The sequence below is a fragment of the Neolamprologus multifasciatus genome, chromosome 14 (genome assembly GCF_963576455.1).
Source record: "Neolamprologus multifasciatus chromosome 14, fNeoMul1.2, whole genome shotgun sequence".
Classification (NCBI taxonomy): domain Eukaryota; kingdom Metazoa; phylum Chordata; class Actinopteri; order Cichliformes; family Cichlidae; genus Neolamprologus; species Neolamprologus multifasciatus.
In genome coordinates this window covers 14959031-14974615 of record NC_140452.1, presented here as the reverse complement: position 1 = coordinate 14974615, position 15585 = coordinate 14959031, and the positions used below count along the sequence as shown (strand labels likewise).

Here is a 15585-nt window from a genome sequence, read left to right as displayed (position 1 = left end):
ATTTCATAAAGCCCCAAATCACAGTGCATCTAAATTGTGTTGTAACTGCTCTTAAAGCATGTTCCTCACTGCAGCTACAATTGAGAGTAAAAGTGTTTTGGGTGTTTGTTTTTTTTTTAAACTGTGGCACTCCTCCTCAGTCCTCATTTATGTCCATGCCTTTGGCCTTATTTGACAATACAAACTAAACTCCTGTCTTTTCTTTGATCCAGCCACGGAATTTGGTAACTGTTGTATAGATTCCTGGTTTGTTTCTGCGAGCACAGCCATCACCCCAACTGACCACTCCAGCCAGGAACATACGATTGCCGGAAGGACTGGACAAAGGACCCCCAGAATCTCCCTAAAGCAGAAAAATGCACAGGAACACAGGTAGACATGTTAGCATAGAGGCAATGGTGGGATGGGAGACAGAAGGACTCTGGCTAAAATAACATCTCTGATGGACAGAGTCTCCCACCCCATGCATGTAAATATTGCTGAACTGCAGAGCTCCTTCAGTGAGAGACTGCTGCATCCTAGATGCATGAAGGAGCATTTCCGCAGGTCCTTCCTCCCTGCAGCTGTCAGACTGTACAATCAGAACTGCTCCCGACAAACATAGATGTTTACATCTGCGCTGTAACTGCAATAATTGAATCAAACAATTTGCACTACAACCTGGTTTGCCTCTTATCTGTAGTTATTTTTATTTAATTTAATAACTGTACAGTACTCCGTTTATAGTAACCATTGTCCATATGTAAATATGTAAGAAAAATTGTGTATGTTTCTGTTCTGTGTCCTGTTTGTTTGTGTCTTTCTGGCTGCTGTTACAACCAAATTTCCCCTTGTGGGACAATTAAGGGATTATTCTATTCTATTCTAATACATGGGGATGGTGTGGGGATATTATGAATATCCAATTATCCTCTTAAATTCTGCAGTGGGCCAAAAAAGAAAATCAAAATAAACACATTAATTCTACTTTCTAAGGTGAAATTCCTCTGCTTACACCATTGTATGAGTGCATGTTACATTCTATTCATATACTATTCATCAATATATCCAAGACGACCTAAAACTGTACATGTTCTCTCATGACATTTACAGATTTAGTTCAATCAATTAATTCCTCCATCTACATCATGCCACTGTCTGCAGCACAAGCAGGGTTTTTTGTGTTTTTCCCCAAAAAACAAGAACGAAGAAAAAAAAAAAAGGAGAATATCAAAGTACCTGACAAGCATCAACTCCTCCACTTAGAACACCAGCACAAAACATCCGAGATGTGATCTGGCCCCCCATCAAATCGTCGCACACAGCTTGGTTTATGATTCTGACTGAAGCCTTTTGGAGCACTACTGCAGCAGATCCTGAAACAAACACACACAAAGAGGAAGTCACATCACTGGGCATCTTTAAAAAGTTTTACATGCTTGTATTACAAGTAGTGTTTATATAAAGACATATAGTAGTTTACATTGGCTGATTTACAAGGTGTGTACAAACCCAAAGAATAATTACTAAAACTAAATCTTAAACACAGAAAAACAAGAGAAATTATTTCATTTTATGCTGATTTAATGTTGAGCTCAAGTTCAGGCTTTTATATTTTTAGTTTTGGTGGCTACAAATATTTGTTAAAGTGACAAATCATTTACTCACCTCCTTCTCGTGTGGCACCCCACCCAGTGATCCACACATCCTGGCCAGGTGGAAACTCATGTTGCGGAGCTGGCAAGCAGATGGGTTTTATGTAGTCACTGTAGGTGACAGGACTGTCCAGCTCCATCAGGGCAATGTCATTGTCAAAGGTGAATTGGTTGTAGTTAGGGTGAGGTATGACCTGCTTCAGATTCCTCTTTTGAACTGGACTTCCTAACATTTTCTGTGTATGAACGCCAAGGTAAATTTCCCAAGAGCCAGGCTGGGAGAGTCTGAGGAAGTAAGTAACAAAACGGATGAAGGATTTTATTCACGGTCTCAATTATTAATGAACTTATAATAATTAGCATATTATGTGGCACTATATATAATTCCCATTATATGGTATTTTTAAAATATACTTTAAGTCTGATTTCTCAGCGCTTGTTGAATATAATAAGATGTGAGTGTGGCTGTGATAACTGTTTGCAAAATAAAATTAATTGCCATTTAACTAACACTAAAGACAAAATATTAGACAGACTGAAAAAAAAAAAAAAATAATAAAATGCGATTTTAGAGAAAAAAAATATCAGGACCTTATTTTTGATAACTTGTGTTTTAACACTGTGTTTATACTGAGTTAAAGTTTCATTAAACTTTCACTGATGACCTGGCAAAGGCCGAATTATTTTTCACCACATTCAAGGATTTTGTTGCTATTAAAAAAACGTTCAATTTACATCTTTACTATTAAATTCATGATTTTCTTATTTTAGCTTTATTATTTAAATAATTTAAGCAGTACCTGAGGCTTTTCTTAGTTTTATTAAAGTGTATAACAGAGTTGTTGTTATACTGACTGCGTACCATACTCTACTCTATGTAAAGACATTTAAAGTATTGAAAAAAGGATAAATTAACTGAAGTCACACAGAATTTGTAAACAACTTTGATTTTTCTAAAGTAGACTTAAAAATAACGTACTGAGGACAAATATTAACTCTGTTATACTCCAAAGGTACTCATTTTCATTCATTTGGATTATAAGATCTTCAAAATATGTAAAATATGAAAAATAAACAAACAGAGACAAATAGCTTTCATTTTACACGGAGAGAATATAAGATCATATTTTTCAGAAAAATCAATGTACTGTGTCAAAGAGGAACAAAGAATAGGGTAAGAAGTTACTTTAAAGAGCCTTCATCTTGCACACAATGGGCAGCAGTGACCAGCCATTTCGGACTGATGAGGGACGCGCCACAGACGTGACCGAGAGTTTTGGCATGGAGGCTGACCTGCCAAGGAAACTCCCCTTGTTCTGCATTCTGACCACCTACAATACGTTGGGTCCTCCCACGTGTCCCACAGTCTGCAAAGTAAACAACAAATCAGTCAAAGGGCTGGTGTACTGCAGCTTATTGTGAACTGGGTGGAGCTCCACACCTGTTTGGATAAGACAACCTAAACTGCACAGGTGAAGGATGAAGGATTAATTTAAATGTGATTTTTTTGTGACATACCGCAGTTCTCCTCATCAGATCCATCTCCACAGTCCGGCGTCCCGTCGCATTCTGGATTCACTTTACTGATGCATTTATTGTCTTTACATTTGTATGTAAAATCTGTGCAGCCTACAGTTAAACCTAAGGAGAGAAGAAAAGGAGAAAAATCAATACAAAGCTAATTGTCAGTCAATCCATCTCTAGCCATTTCTCTCTCCCACCATCTATCTATATGTATAGCAAAGTTGGGCTTATCTGTTGTACCTCCTGTGGCTTTTGTACAGTCTTGTTCATCTGTTCCATCCCCACAGTCGTCCTTTCCATCACATTTCAGCTTCTCGGAAACACATTTGCCATTCTTACACGTTATTTGCCCAGATTGACACCCACCTAATACAAAAAGTAATAGGCATGTTTAAGCAGTTCCAGTGCTGATATGAAACACACTCCATCAATGTTACAAGGCCTTACAATCCATCTCATCTGTGTTGTCTCCACAGTCATTGACGCCATCACATTTCCAGAACTTGGGCTTACAGAATCCATTTCTACAACTAATATCAGTTGAACTGCAGCCTGGGAAGGGGGGATAATGAACATCAAACATTAAAATGATTCTCAGGATGTGACAAATCCTCTCATAAGAATAAAGAGAGCAATTAAAAAAAATGTGTAGTCTTAGCATCACGAGTAAATGGTACTTACTGCATTCCACCTCATCACTCATGTCTCCACAATCATTCCAACCATCACATCTTAGTGCCGGCTTAATGCAGTTGTTATTTCTGCACTGGAACCTATCTGGACAAGCTGTGAATGGTATGGTTAACATGAGAAACACTGTCCTAATGTCAAGGAATACTCATTATTTGAAAGAAACTAAATTGCTTACGATTTTGGATGTCAATGGCCTCATATTGTGCAAGAAAGCCGTGGTCCACACGAGACTCATCAGAATAAAACTCCACAGTCATTTTGTTGGTGCTGCTGGTTTCTGTCACTGACCCATCAGGTTTTTCTCCACACCATCTGAAAAAATGAAATGTACAAGCAATGACACACCTGCTTTGTTCTGGCATTCCCGTTTTTTTAAAGCACAACAAGGACTCACTTCTTTCCGTTGACCTGCACATAGTCTTTGTCACAGTTTGTGTTTTTCTTTCCCAGCTGGGACAAGAGTAACCTTTTGAATACGAGCTTCACTACCTTGTCAGTAGGGACCTTAATGAATATAAAAAAAGATTAAAACTACATCCCACAATGGGATGTGATCTTCAGGGGTGGTACAGAGCAGAAATATGCACGAAACACATCATATTGTTGAGTAGTACACCATTTAAGGGACTGACCACTCACCTCAATTAACCACTCACATTTAGTATTAGGAGGGTAGTAATTTGGGTAGTTGGGAGAAGAAAAGTTGCCTTTTGAACCTATCAGCTTCTCACCACATGCTATAGCTGTTCAAAAAAAAGAAAAAGAAAAAGATGCATCAGCACAAATGTCAAACACTTAAGTGTTTCCTTAAAAAACTGCAGGTAAACTTTAACTCCTACCTCTATTTCCTGTTTGAACTTGTGAGACTTGTGCTCTAAAACCTGGGAAGGACTGGTCATGAGTGGCCATTGTCACCAACATTACATTGCCAGAGGACAGAAAGCTCAAACGTTTACTAGGCAAATATTTGCCACACAACCTGTAGAAAGCAAAGAGAAAACAATAACGCTCTGAACGCACTGCTAACAGACTGATACACAAAGAAGATTTGGTCCTTTAAAAAGCACATCATATTTCACCCTTTCGTGACATGGATTCATCCCCTGCCTTCCTTCACGTGTGGTTAAATTACTTTTCACTATCGTTCAAAGTTACGTATAAAACGCTTAAAAATCAGCTTCTTGGCAGAATTTCTTTTCACATAATAAGAAAATGTAACAGTGCATTACCTCTGAAAGTGACTCATTTTACAGCAGAGGTTATATTTAGCTTCCCTACAGAAAAATGTTTACAGAAAAGTGTTTCGCTTATTGCACTTATCTCATTAGGGCAGAAAAACCACTACCCACACACTCGTAAGTCTTTCCTGTGGAAAGCTTTCCGTTTTCTGATTACATGTAGTCTCGGGTATAACTAACAGTTAAATTTACAGCTTCAGTCAAAGTGCTCAACAAATTCTGAACAAATTATTTGCAAGTGCTATTAATCTAAAATGAGGTTTAACCAACATAACTGCACCATTATGTACAGTTCGACGAGAGAGTTTCTTAATAAGTGAATCCTCCAAACTTAAAAGCAAAATATGCGCCACTTAATATTGTACCAAAAAAACTAAACATGTTTTCAGCAAACAGGAAACTGAGTGAAAAGTGTCTGCTGCTACAGATTGTGATAAAGGGGTTGCTTGATCTCACAACACTGCACATATGGAGAACAGGAAGGGCAGTTAGGAGATTTAATACCTAAGAAAAACAGCACATCGGTAATTTGTGAGTATTTGGGGTTTGAGACTGGAGATGCACCAGAAACAGGTACTGCAAAACCTGTCGCACTAAAGTTGTAACATCTAGCAGAAACGCAACCAACTTATACCGGCACTTGAAAAATCACCACAGGCTTTTGCATGAAGAGTGCATGACAAAAAAGTCTGGCGAAGAGTCAAGTGAAAGTGGTGCTCAAGGCTCATTGTCGCAAACAGCCTGCAATTACTGCATCTTTTGCCAGTTTAACTCCGTTAGACATGAGCAGCAAAAGACATTGGGAGATGACTAATGCCATAAAACACTACTTTCAAACTGGTTTCTGATGAGTGATGGACTCCGCCAGAGCCGACCTTTGTCACCGATTCTGTTCAGAATTTTATGGACAGAATTTCTAGGTGTAGCCAAGTGGCTTTTACTCGGGTGGTCTCAGAATCTCATCTCTGCTTTTCGCAGATGAGAGGTTTCTGTTGGCTTCATCTTTATTTCCTTAAGTTTCATTTTGTTACCGTTACTTTTCAATTTTACTTAAAAAGATGATTGTCATTTTCTAACATCTTCATAAATATTACTGTACATTTTGAATTTTGTGCTGAAGCTTAATTTGAAGAAACACATGAATCGAATTGGAAACGAAATATCTGCCAGAAAAATCACAATTAGATCATTTCCTAAAATCTTTAAGCTGCACTCCAGAGTTTACTAGCAGATTGTTAGCAGTCAAAAAGTACCAAATTTACACTTTAGTAAAAAAAAATGTCAATGCAAAAGCATCAGTAGGGACATGCTTTCATATTTTACTGTAATCCTTCAGTGACATCAGTAGTATTTCATTGTTTTAGAGAAAAAAAGAGCTCAATGAAGCGCAATAAAAAAAAAAAAACATGTAAAAAAATTGGTGTGATGATCACGATGATAAATATTATTAACATAATAATAAAAATGATAATAATAATAATAATAATGATAATAATAATACCAGATGTAGCAACGTTTTTTTATCTGAATCTTGAAACTGATGTTTTAAAGGGCTAACTCACTCTTCCATAACCAGACTCTCGATGGGCACCAGGGAATCGTAGATTTTGATAAAATCATTCTCGCAGCTCTCTTCCAGTTCAAATGTTTCAAATACCAGCTTGACTACATAGCCGTGGTCAGCTCTCAGCTGCCACTGGATGAAGGTGTTAGGAGGATACGGACTGTTGGGAAAACCCGGCGACTCGATCTGTCCTATATAATCAACCTTGGCATGCTGTGCAAACTGCAGATTATCTGAAAGAGAAACATTAAGATTTAGAATTTAAGCTTGTGAATCACTGTCACACATTTTAAGACAGATATATTAATATTACTATTACTAAAAGTATGCAAATGAAATGTAGTTTCGTTAGTGGTCGTGACCATTCTGCAGTAAGCTTTTTCCATTTTTTGATGTAAGTGAAACTGAATAAAAAAATGGTTATTTATTAAAAAAAAAATTGGGTATGGAAAGAAGAAGTAAACAAGCGCCCTTTTGATAGCGTCCATGGCAGAAAAATGTTCTACTCTAAAAAGAGACTAACAATAGTGAAGAAAGGTGTCGTCCCTGGTAACATGTTCTATAGTGTAAGGTATATGTGGTTTACTATTTTCAGTCTATGTAGAGGATTTGTTAGTAGCACTTCTAGTGAAATGTTAAAAACAAAAAACAAAACTTGAACACTTACCCTTAAAGGATCTTGAAAACATGCGATCGTCCAGAACTGTAAAATTGTTAAAAAAAAAAAAAAAAAAAAAAAAAAAGGAAGTAAAAAGACATAAGGTTAGGACTGACTGAAAAACAAAAACAACCAGATACAACGTGACAACTGACAATATAACAAACAAAAGTGTATGTTTGATATAGAATGACAAGCAGTTGCTTTCACTGTACCTGAAGTGACCACATTTTCAAAAGTCAATTCACTGATAGACATGCGCATTTTTTTCACTAGCTTATCTACTGAAGTCATTTCGTTGTCAACTGCTCTTTCTTGCCCCACGGGGATGTTGAACTCAGACAGGTAGTAGGCAATGACGCTGCCCTCACTAAGAGCAATGACAGCAGGGTTAGAAACAACAAACACATTACCATTACACACACATATACATACATACATGGCAAGTTTGAAGGATTTATTCCTTCACACTTCATGAGCTTACCTGAAGGCCTGAACTGTAGACTCGCGGTAGTATTTTGACAATTGAGGACTTTTGGAATAGACGACTTTAAGCTGAAAAGAGATTGAAGCAAAATCATAAAAAATGAAATGGAATGAAAAAATAGTGTTGACACACAGATGTTGGTGGCATTCTTACCTGTGAAATCACCTGCTTTGCTAAAGCCTTAAACTCTGGAGTGCTGGAGTTCTCATAGTTGTTGATAAATGCCTGGTTGGTGATCCGCATGGACCCGCTGTACATCCTCTTGACCCGCTGGTGTTTACGGACTTTAGGATAACAAAAGACTCAATGTGAACCACAGCACAAGAAACACGCTTAGTATTCACTACTGCTTCTTCTCCTATGCCAAGTATTACTGCTGTTACTTCTTGTGGCTTTCAAATGTTTCTTTCTCTCCTTGAGATTTAACTATCCCTTCAGTAAACCCTCGATTCTAGCTCTTTTAAATCATGAGCTTTAAAACTGTCTAAAGTTGTGTAGATAGGAATGATCTAGTTACTTAATCTTTAGCAATAAGCTACCTTGTGTTTTTTTACTGTAAATTTAATTTTGTTTTTATGACATTTATTCGTTGTTTATCTGTAGCAGAGTGTGTACCATTCGTTCAATGCTGCAGGTTTTGAACAAAATGTACGTGCAGTACATTTGCCTATTAAACAGAGATGCACTTACAGTGGAAATGCCAGACTAGTATTCCAGCCATAAGAGCTACAAGAGCGGCCAAGATCACCACGCCAATCACAACCCCAGCTTTCCCTGGGTGCTTTTTCTTCTCAAGCCTTTTGGTGTCCGATGCTTGTAAGTGGAAATCATTATCATCCCAGTCTTTGTCCTTGATGAAAGACAGACAGTTAAACAGATGAGAGACAGATCAACATGTAAAACTCAGGTGCATTAATATCAGCCAGCTCTAAATATTAATCAAAATTACAAAGGTTTAGACTTGTGTAGATAAAGGTGCAAAGGAGAGCAAAGCAAAGCATCTCACGCCCTCATGAAAAGATGATCATAAAGATAAGCAACAGCAGCAGACAGCAAGCCAACACTTGCATATTTAAGGAATGTCCCTGCTATTGGTGACCTACATAACTCTGTTCTCAGATACAAGAAGTGTGACACATTGAAGCTTGAAATGTTATAATAGTTTTCTTTTGAAATAGATTTTTCCAACTGAAAGAGACATATTAAAAAAAATCTGTGAGCAAAAAATTGGCTCGTGAGCAACAGAAAAGAGAGATTCACTGTCTTGTGCTGTTAATGAATGAAACGAGAACTTCATGCCATGACTCATGCTCTGCTGTTACCTTTCAGAGGTGAGACTGGGGGGGGAGGGAGTACAAAGGTTTCAGCATGTAAAATCCTGTCAAACCTGCTTGGCGGCAACTACTCACAAACAACATGTTTCTGTAAGTGCTTTGTGTAGCGTAGCATTAATAAAAGAAATAAAAGACTACGACATGCTTTTGCCTTTTTTTTTGCTTTATAAACCACTGGAAATGCTTTCTTTCTGCCTGTTTAAACTTGGAGCTCATTATATAATTAAATAATATATTATTTTCCACTGATGAGGTCATGACTCAAGCATATAAATGTGCTGCTTTGGCAGAATAGTTATTTGTAAAGAGCAAGCTTTATATTTGTCACAATTAATCATAATGTTAAATGCTAACTGAAGAGTTTATGCAATCTATATCCACTTCATTGTTCTCATGTGTGGATTCACTGATCAAGTTGCAACATAAAGGGTCTAGGTTGATAAAAGGCAGAATATATCTCATAGAGCCCCATCTCCCTACTACTACTGTGGTTGCCTTTGCAACAAAAGATATAGCACTAAGATCCATTCATATATGTAAAAACAGTGTTTTTAAACTCTTCGTGAAGCTCAAAATGTAAGTCTTAGTGTTAGGTTAAACTGTTAAAGAAAATTTCTTTAAACTACCCAACATCTAAAATGTCAGGTTTTAACAGAAAATTGCTAATTCTACTTGAAGAACACATACAATCAGAACAGTCCCAGCCCCTCTATCAACAACCACGACATGCACGGTACAGCAAAGCAACATAGAAGTCAAATACCATTCACACCTGCTCCACTGTGCAAAATCTTGACACTATAAGGGACTAATCACACAATAACACGTTTTATTTATCGACACAATATTACGATGTAGAGTATTCTTAGATAGATAATAATCTACAAAGGAGAATGACTAGAGTGAACAAGTTCAAACAAGGTGGAGGAATTCAGACCGCAACCTTGGGAGGGCCAGCTGCTCTGGGAACTGTGAAGGTTTCTGGATGTTTTTATGTCCAAACCCCTCAAAAATATATGCCGAAGTTACTTGATGAAAAGAAGGTTATCTAGAGTTTTGAGTACTTTTTGTCGACAGGTTCTGAAACATTAATTTCTGGCATTCTGCAGATTGGAAGATCCCATAGCTCATTTTGTTGAGTGTAATTAATGAGCTTTGGGAATGCAGCCACATAAGCAGAATTATTAGAGTTTTCCATACATCCAACCATCCTCTTCCACTTATTTAATTCATGGGTTGCAGGGGGGCTGGACCCTATCCCAGCTGCTGCCATAAGGCGAGAGGTGGGGTACGCCCTGAGAGACAGACACGGTCACATTCACCCCTACGGGCTATTTAGAATCACTAACTAACCTAACCCCGCAAAGTGCCATTCTTTGGATTGCGGGAGGAAGCCGGAGTACCTGGAACAAACCCACACAGACCCAGTGAGAACATGCAAACTTCACACAGAAAGTCCCTGACCAGACGAACTCGGGATCTTCTTGCTGTTAGGGAGCAGTGCAAACCACCACCAGCTTTTATTAGTTTCCTTGTAAAGGTTTGTTTTTGGTCATTATGATACGATATTATGATATACTGATTACATTTGTAAGACTTTAGAAGTATAGCACATGCATGTTACTATATTAGAATACAATTTACACAAACACTGAGTAACTTGTTATTGAGTCTCAATAAACAGATGCACAAATAACTGTGTGGCTATGTGGCACTGATTGTCTCAGTGTGAGCATTAATCGATGTCTAGATGCTCATTAAATACTCTTTAGCAATTAATTACTAATTTTGGTGATTTAAAAAGGTGAAAAGCTGAAAAGGGAGTGTGGGTTGCTCAATCAACTGCTCTCGTCTGTACATGAAACTGTAGTTCTTTTCCACTCACTAACTTGTTTGTCTGTAGGCAAACCAGTTTTTGCTGAGTGAGTCAGTCAAGATAGCACAGCTTAATACACTGACATCAAGTAAGTGTGTGTGTGTGTGTGTGTGTGTGTGTGTGTGTGTGTGTGTGTGTGTATAACACAAACACAAGTAGCCTTACACTTTAAGTCTGAAAAATTTGCTGAGTGGAGATGTTTCTACCCACACGTCTTTCACTGTGTTTCTACGGCAATTTGGTTGACTTCTGATACAGGAAATAAGTGAAAGCAATATGAAGCCCCATCACGGAACAAAAAGAAACAAGTGACTTACCGACGCCGGGGTGTATCGCGGCCCACTGCTTAAGTGATCCATCTTGGGGTCACTAATCAAATGGAAAACGACTTCAAACGTCTGAATTTCTCCTCCTCCTCTTCGCCCTACCACTCCTTCAAGCCGATTTCCGTGGTGAACCTGCAGGCCTTGTTTTTTTTTTTTTTTTCTTTGTTTTTAAATGTGTTAATTCGACAAATAAAAACAAAAAACAAAAGAAAAATGTGATTTTTGTCCTTAAAAAGGCTCCTCTCAGTCGAGGGGTTCGCAAATGTCTCCCTGACGAGAACGCGTCGCCTACCTGCGTGACAACAGGTGACTACCAGACCAAACAACCTAGAGAAAAAAGCTTTTCCGGCAGCTTCAGGTTTCTGTCTCCACCCCACACACCTGTAACGACTTCCTGTTTACTTGACACGGGCGAAACATATTAAATAAAATAATGGGAAATCTATTAGATTAGATATAGATAGCGCGAAAACTGTCTTTTCTTTAATGGTGGCTGTTTTAGGTTTCACTGTAAAGGAGAGGATACACCTGTTTACGAGGTGGGGCTAGAGTTCAGGTATTCATTCAGGTGAACTGCGCTTCCAGTTCTTGGAAAAACGCTTTATTGTGATCTTATATTTGGGATTTCTACAAATATCAGCATAATTAAAGTAGGACAATGATTTAATTGTGTGATTTTTATAATTATGTTAAAGCGTCACTTATAGTTAGTATCAGTCATGTGATTGCGTGGGCTTATTCGTGAAACAGTGATGAATCACTTCTGAATCACTTGCGTTTTTTTTTTCTTATAGTGAAACGGTTTTGTTATGCCGCCAAACAGAAACAAGTCCGCGAGACGTATTTCATTCAACCAGAGTATCAAACCGCAGAACATGGCGGATTGATATAAGATGATGAATCCGTCTGATACAGAAAATGAATGAGAACTCTTTGAACTAGTTTAAGTACGGAAGAGGATTAGGGCCACTGCGGGGAAAAAAGTAGGCACGTCTTTTTTTTTTCTTCTTTTCTTGAATTCTGAGAAAAAAGTCAGAATTCTGAGATTAAAGTCAGAATTCTGACTTTTTTCTCAGATTTTTTTTCCAGTGGCCCTAATCCTCTTCCGTATTGAAGTGATTATTTTAGTGCAATGAAAAATAAATAGACTGTTCCGTTTTCTTAAACGCTTATATTTTTTGGTTTTCATTAAACTAAACATGATTACATTTTGGACAGCCGATCAAACACAAATCAGTGTTATTATTATTTCTACCTTGAGCTTTTATGTGTAGATTACTTTGAAAGTCCAATTAAAGCACTTCTTAAGTATTAATTTGCTCCCACTACAAAAAAAATATATATATATTTATGAAACAAAAAACAACACACCCATATGTAAGTTGTGAGTTTATTGATGTGTATCCCCCTTGTAACCACAAATCTGTTTCCACTGGTGTCAATCAAAATGTTTTAAATCACTAATATGCATAATATATTAGTTCCCAGTCCCCTCCACAATCAAGCAGGCTATTACAAGATTGAAGCCGTTTGGGTGCATAGTGAGACAGTCACATACAGAGATACTGTCACAGGAAGAGAAAGAAAAATAGAAGACAAGAAAAAAAAAAAACCCTCAAATATATATATATATATATATATTTTTTTTTTCATATAAGAACAATGCACACCACATGGAATTCTCTGGAAAAAAGCCATGATTGCAACATCAACTATACAGGCATACAAAGACAATACTAAGATAAAGAGAGAGAAAAGAGGATCCTAGGATTCAGTTTACTTGTTTGTGTCGATCTCTAAGCTGTAAAATTACACAAGTTGCTTTTTTAAAATCTTTCTTCCAGAAACCAGTTCTCCAAGCTTCAACTTTCTGTGTGTCTCTGTCTGCCTGCACAGCCCTCCAGCTCCAAACTGTTTTCAGGTAGCTTTGATGTATGGCCGGCCCAAGCATGTCCCAGTGCCAAAATCCTAAAATCAACACTGCAAAATTTGTTACACATCCCAATAAAAAAAGCAAAAATTTTATTACCAGCCAAAATGTATACCTTTTTTCACAAAAAGGTAGACTGAGTCATTTCCTAGATTTCTTGTTCCATACTACGCATATTGTTTTATTTGTGCCTCTGGACTAGCACTGCTATAAGTTTCCATACTATTCTTTACTTTATGACCAGCAAACTAGCTAGAATATGAATGCACATCATTCCTAAATTTGTATTCAGAGTAGCCTCACTTATACTGTGTTTTTACTTCAGATGAGGTGTGCAACACTTCAGAACCCCCTTTAAAAACAAAGCATTGTCTGTTTGTGGCATGTCTTTGCACACCTCAGTCTATGTGACACTACACTGAAATTAAAACCTAAAGGGCGTCTGTGAAATACATAGCATGGAAATGGCTTCCATAATACATTCAACTATGTAACACATGTCAGTAAGTCTTTTTATTTACTGAACTTCCCTAATGATAAAATATTTGTGTGGGTAGAAGGGAATACATCATCACATTCACTTAGTAAGGGGTTTGGAGCAGGGTTTGTGAGATGTATTTGAGCTGGGGGCCTGTGCACACCTTTCCCGAAGCTTTCTTATTGTGTGCCTGCAAACATTCACGACCACAAAGCTAAGAACCCTAAACCAACTCATAACGTCTCCCCTGGGGGAAAAAAGGTGGAATAAAAACATCTATTCTTATATATATATTTCAGTTGTATATGTATACAGCATTTTGTTATCATAACAAAGAACAGAAAGTAAATAATTCATGATTTCACTTTTTTCTCAGTTGTTGTTTCACTAAACGTTTTAATTGGTACAAAGAACCTTCATATACAAGCAATCTATCGAGAGGAAAAAGAACAAAACGTCAATTAGTTTTGAGAATACCATCAGAAACTGCATGAATGACACTTTGCATGATGGGGAAACAAAAGCATAGTGTCTAGTAAGCAGGTTTATTGATGGCTGCTCAAAAATAATGAAATTTAATATGATTCGCCTTTAAAAAAATAATAAAAGAAATGTCCGGAAAAAAAATGTTATACATCTTGATCTGAGATAGCTGTATGATAATTACAGATAAATCTGCAGAATCACATTTTCCATTATGCAAACTGGCAAATACATCACCTTTTAAAAAGAAACGTGATCAAAAAGAGCACTATAGTACAATAGTAGCAGTAGTAGAAGTAGTAGCATTACTTAAGGATTGTTTTGAACAAACCAGTAAATGGAGTTTGGATGTATGCAAATGATTTTAACAATAGCATCGTGTTGGTCAGTAGTATGCTCCCCCTCGGTTGCCATCCTCTTATCAGACTCTACAGCACCCCATGTAGGCTCTGGTTAGATTTGCATCTGCTCTAGGTATTTGTAGGTGGGATTTTCATAGCCGTGGTTCTGCATCTTGTTCAGGTGTCGTTCCTCTGGTGTCAGCATGGGGTCAACCTGCAAGATAGAGAGATAGATAGACAGATGCACTTTTTTAAAAATAAGACTACTACAAAGGCCTACATATGACAACTCGTCATGCTGTGGCATACATAAATGCTGCAGGGGGACAATAATCTAATTTGCATTTCCATATCCAGCTCTATTCATATACGTCCTGATAATTTAATAGCTAGCTGATACTTGCAATAAGAAGAGCCACAGTTCATTAGAGAGCTCTGCTGTGTGGTTATGTGCCCTCCAAATAACAGGTGGCTTACCTCCACAATGCCATGACTGATTGTGCCATATTGCCTTTTCCTCAAAAGCACCAGGCTGGTCACAATCACAGTTGCTATGGCCACCGCGATCACCAGCAAGCCAATCAGTGCACTGCTACCGAAGCTGAAGTCTTCTCCCAGAGGGCGGTAGGACTCCTAACAGGGAGAATGAGTCAGGGAAAGACAGGGAGAGCAGTTAGGAGACAACAAATGCAAACACAGCAGACCACTGAAGCAATGAAAAGAAACAGCGAAGTTGTTTTTCTGCAATAATGAAGACACTGCATGTACGTACTAGCTACCTCATCCTACCTCGTTCTATTTAGCCATTCTGAACACAAGATTCCCCTGGACCTTTTTATGTTTAGGGTACAGAGGAATCTTGTAGTAGCTTCTACTTCTGTGATATGCATATAATGAGTGGAAACATGAATATAAACGTGTCATTTGAAAGTAGATCTGCTATGCTGTGCAATTTGCCTCCAAAGCTGCACAGATTGCCAAGGTGCTACTGCCTTTGCTTACTCTGTCCCTTTAAAGAG

At 37.8% G+C, this 15585-nt stretch overlaps 2 protein-coding genes across 10 annotated transcripts in view; both read right to left on the bottom strand.

The window, feature by feature from the left end:
• Window positions 1-104: 104 nt before the first annotated feature.
• On the bottom strand, window positions 105-11826 carry st14a (ST14 transmembrane serine protease matriptase a). Its single transcript, XM_085184365.1, has 19 exons — window positions 11326-11826; window positions 8489-8648; window positions 7952-8082; window positions 7796-7866; window positions 7527-7681; window positions 7321-7356; window positions 6652-6886; window positions 4691-4830; window positions 4491-4594; window positions 4246-4355; window positions 4027-4163; window positions 3840-3944; window positions 3606-3710; window positions 3399-3524; window positions 3153-3275; window positions 2821-3001; window positions 1648-1919; window positions 1219-1355; window positions 105-343 (listed from the first exon to the last, which is right to left on the bottom strand). The coding sequence occupies exons 1-19, from the start codon at window positions 11365-11367 to the stop codon at window positions 185-187; spliced, it is 2529 nt and encodes an 842-aa protein (XP_085040491.1). The 5' UTR covers window positions 11368-11826; the 3' UTR covers window positions 105-184.
• An 884-nt stretch (window positions 11827-12710) lies between these two features.
• Window positions 12711-15585, bottom strand: part of aplp2 (amyloid beta (A4) precursor-like protein 2) — a 51404-nt gene continuing 48529 nt past the window's right edge. For all 9 annotated transcript variants that reach the window (XM_085184371.1, XM_085184368.1, XM_085184372.1 and 6 more), the window contains 2 exons: window positions 15044-15199; window positions 12711-14780 (listed from right to left, as the gene is read on the bottom strand). In XM_085184371.1, coding sequence (XP_085040497.1) covers window positions 14679-14780; window positions 15044-15199 — 258 coding nt within the window. In that variant the 3' untranslated portion in view covers window positions 12711-14678. The remainder of the gene's footprint in view (window positions 14781-15043; window positions 15200-15585) is intronic.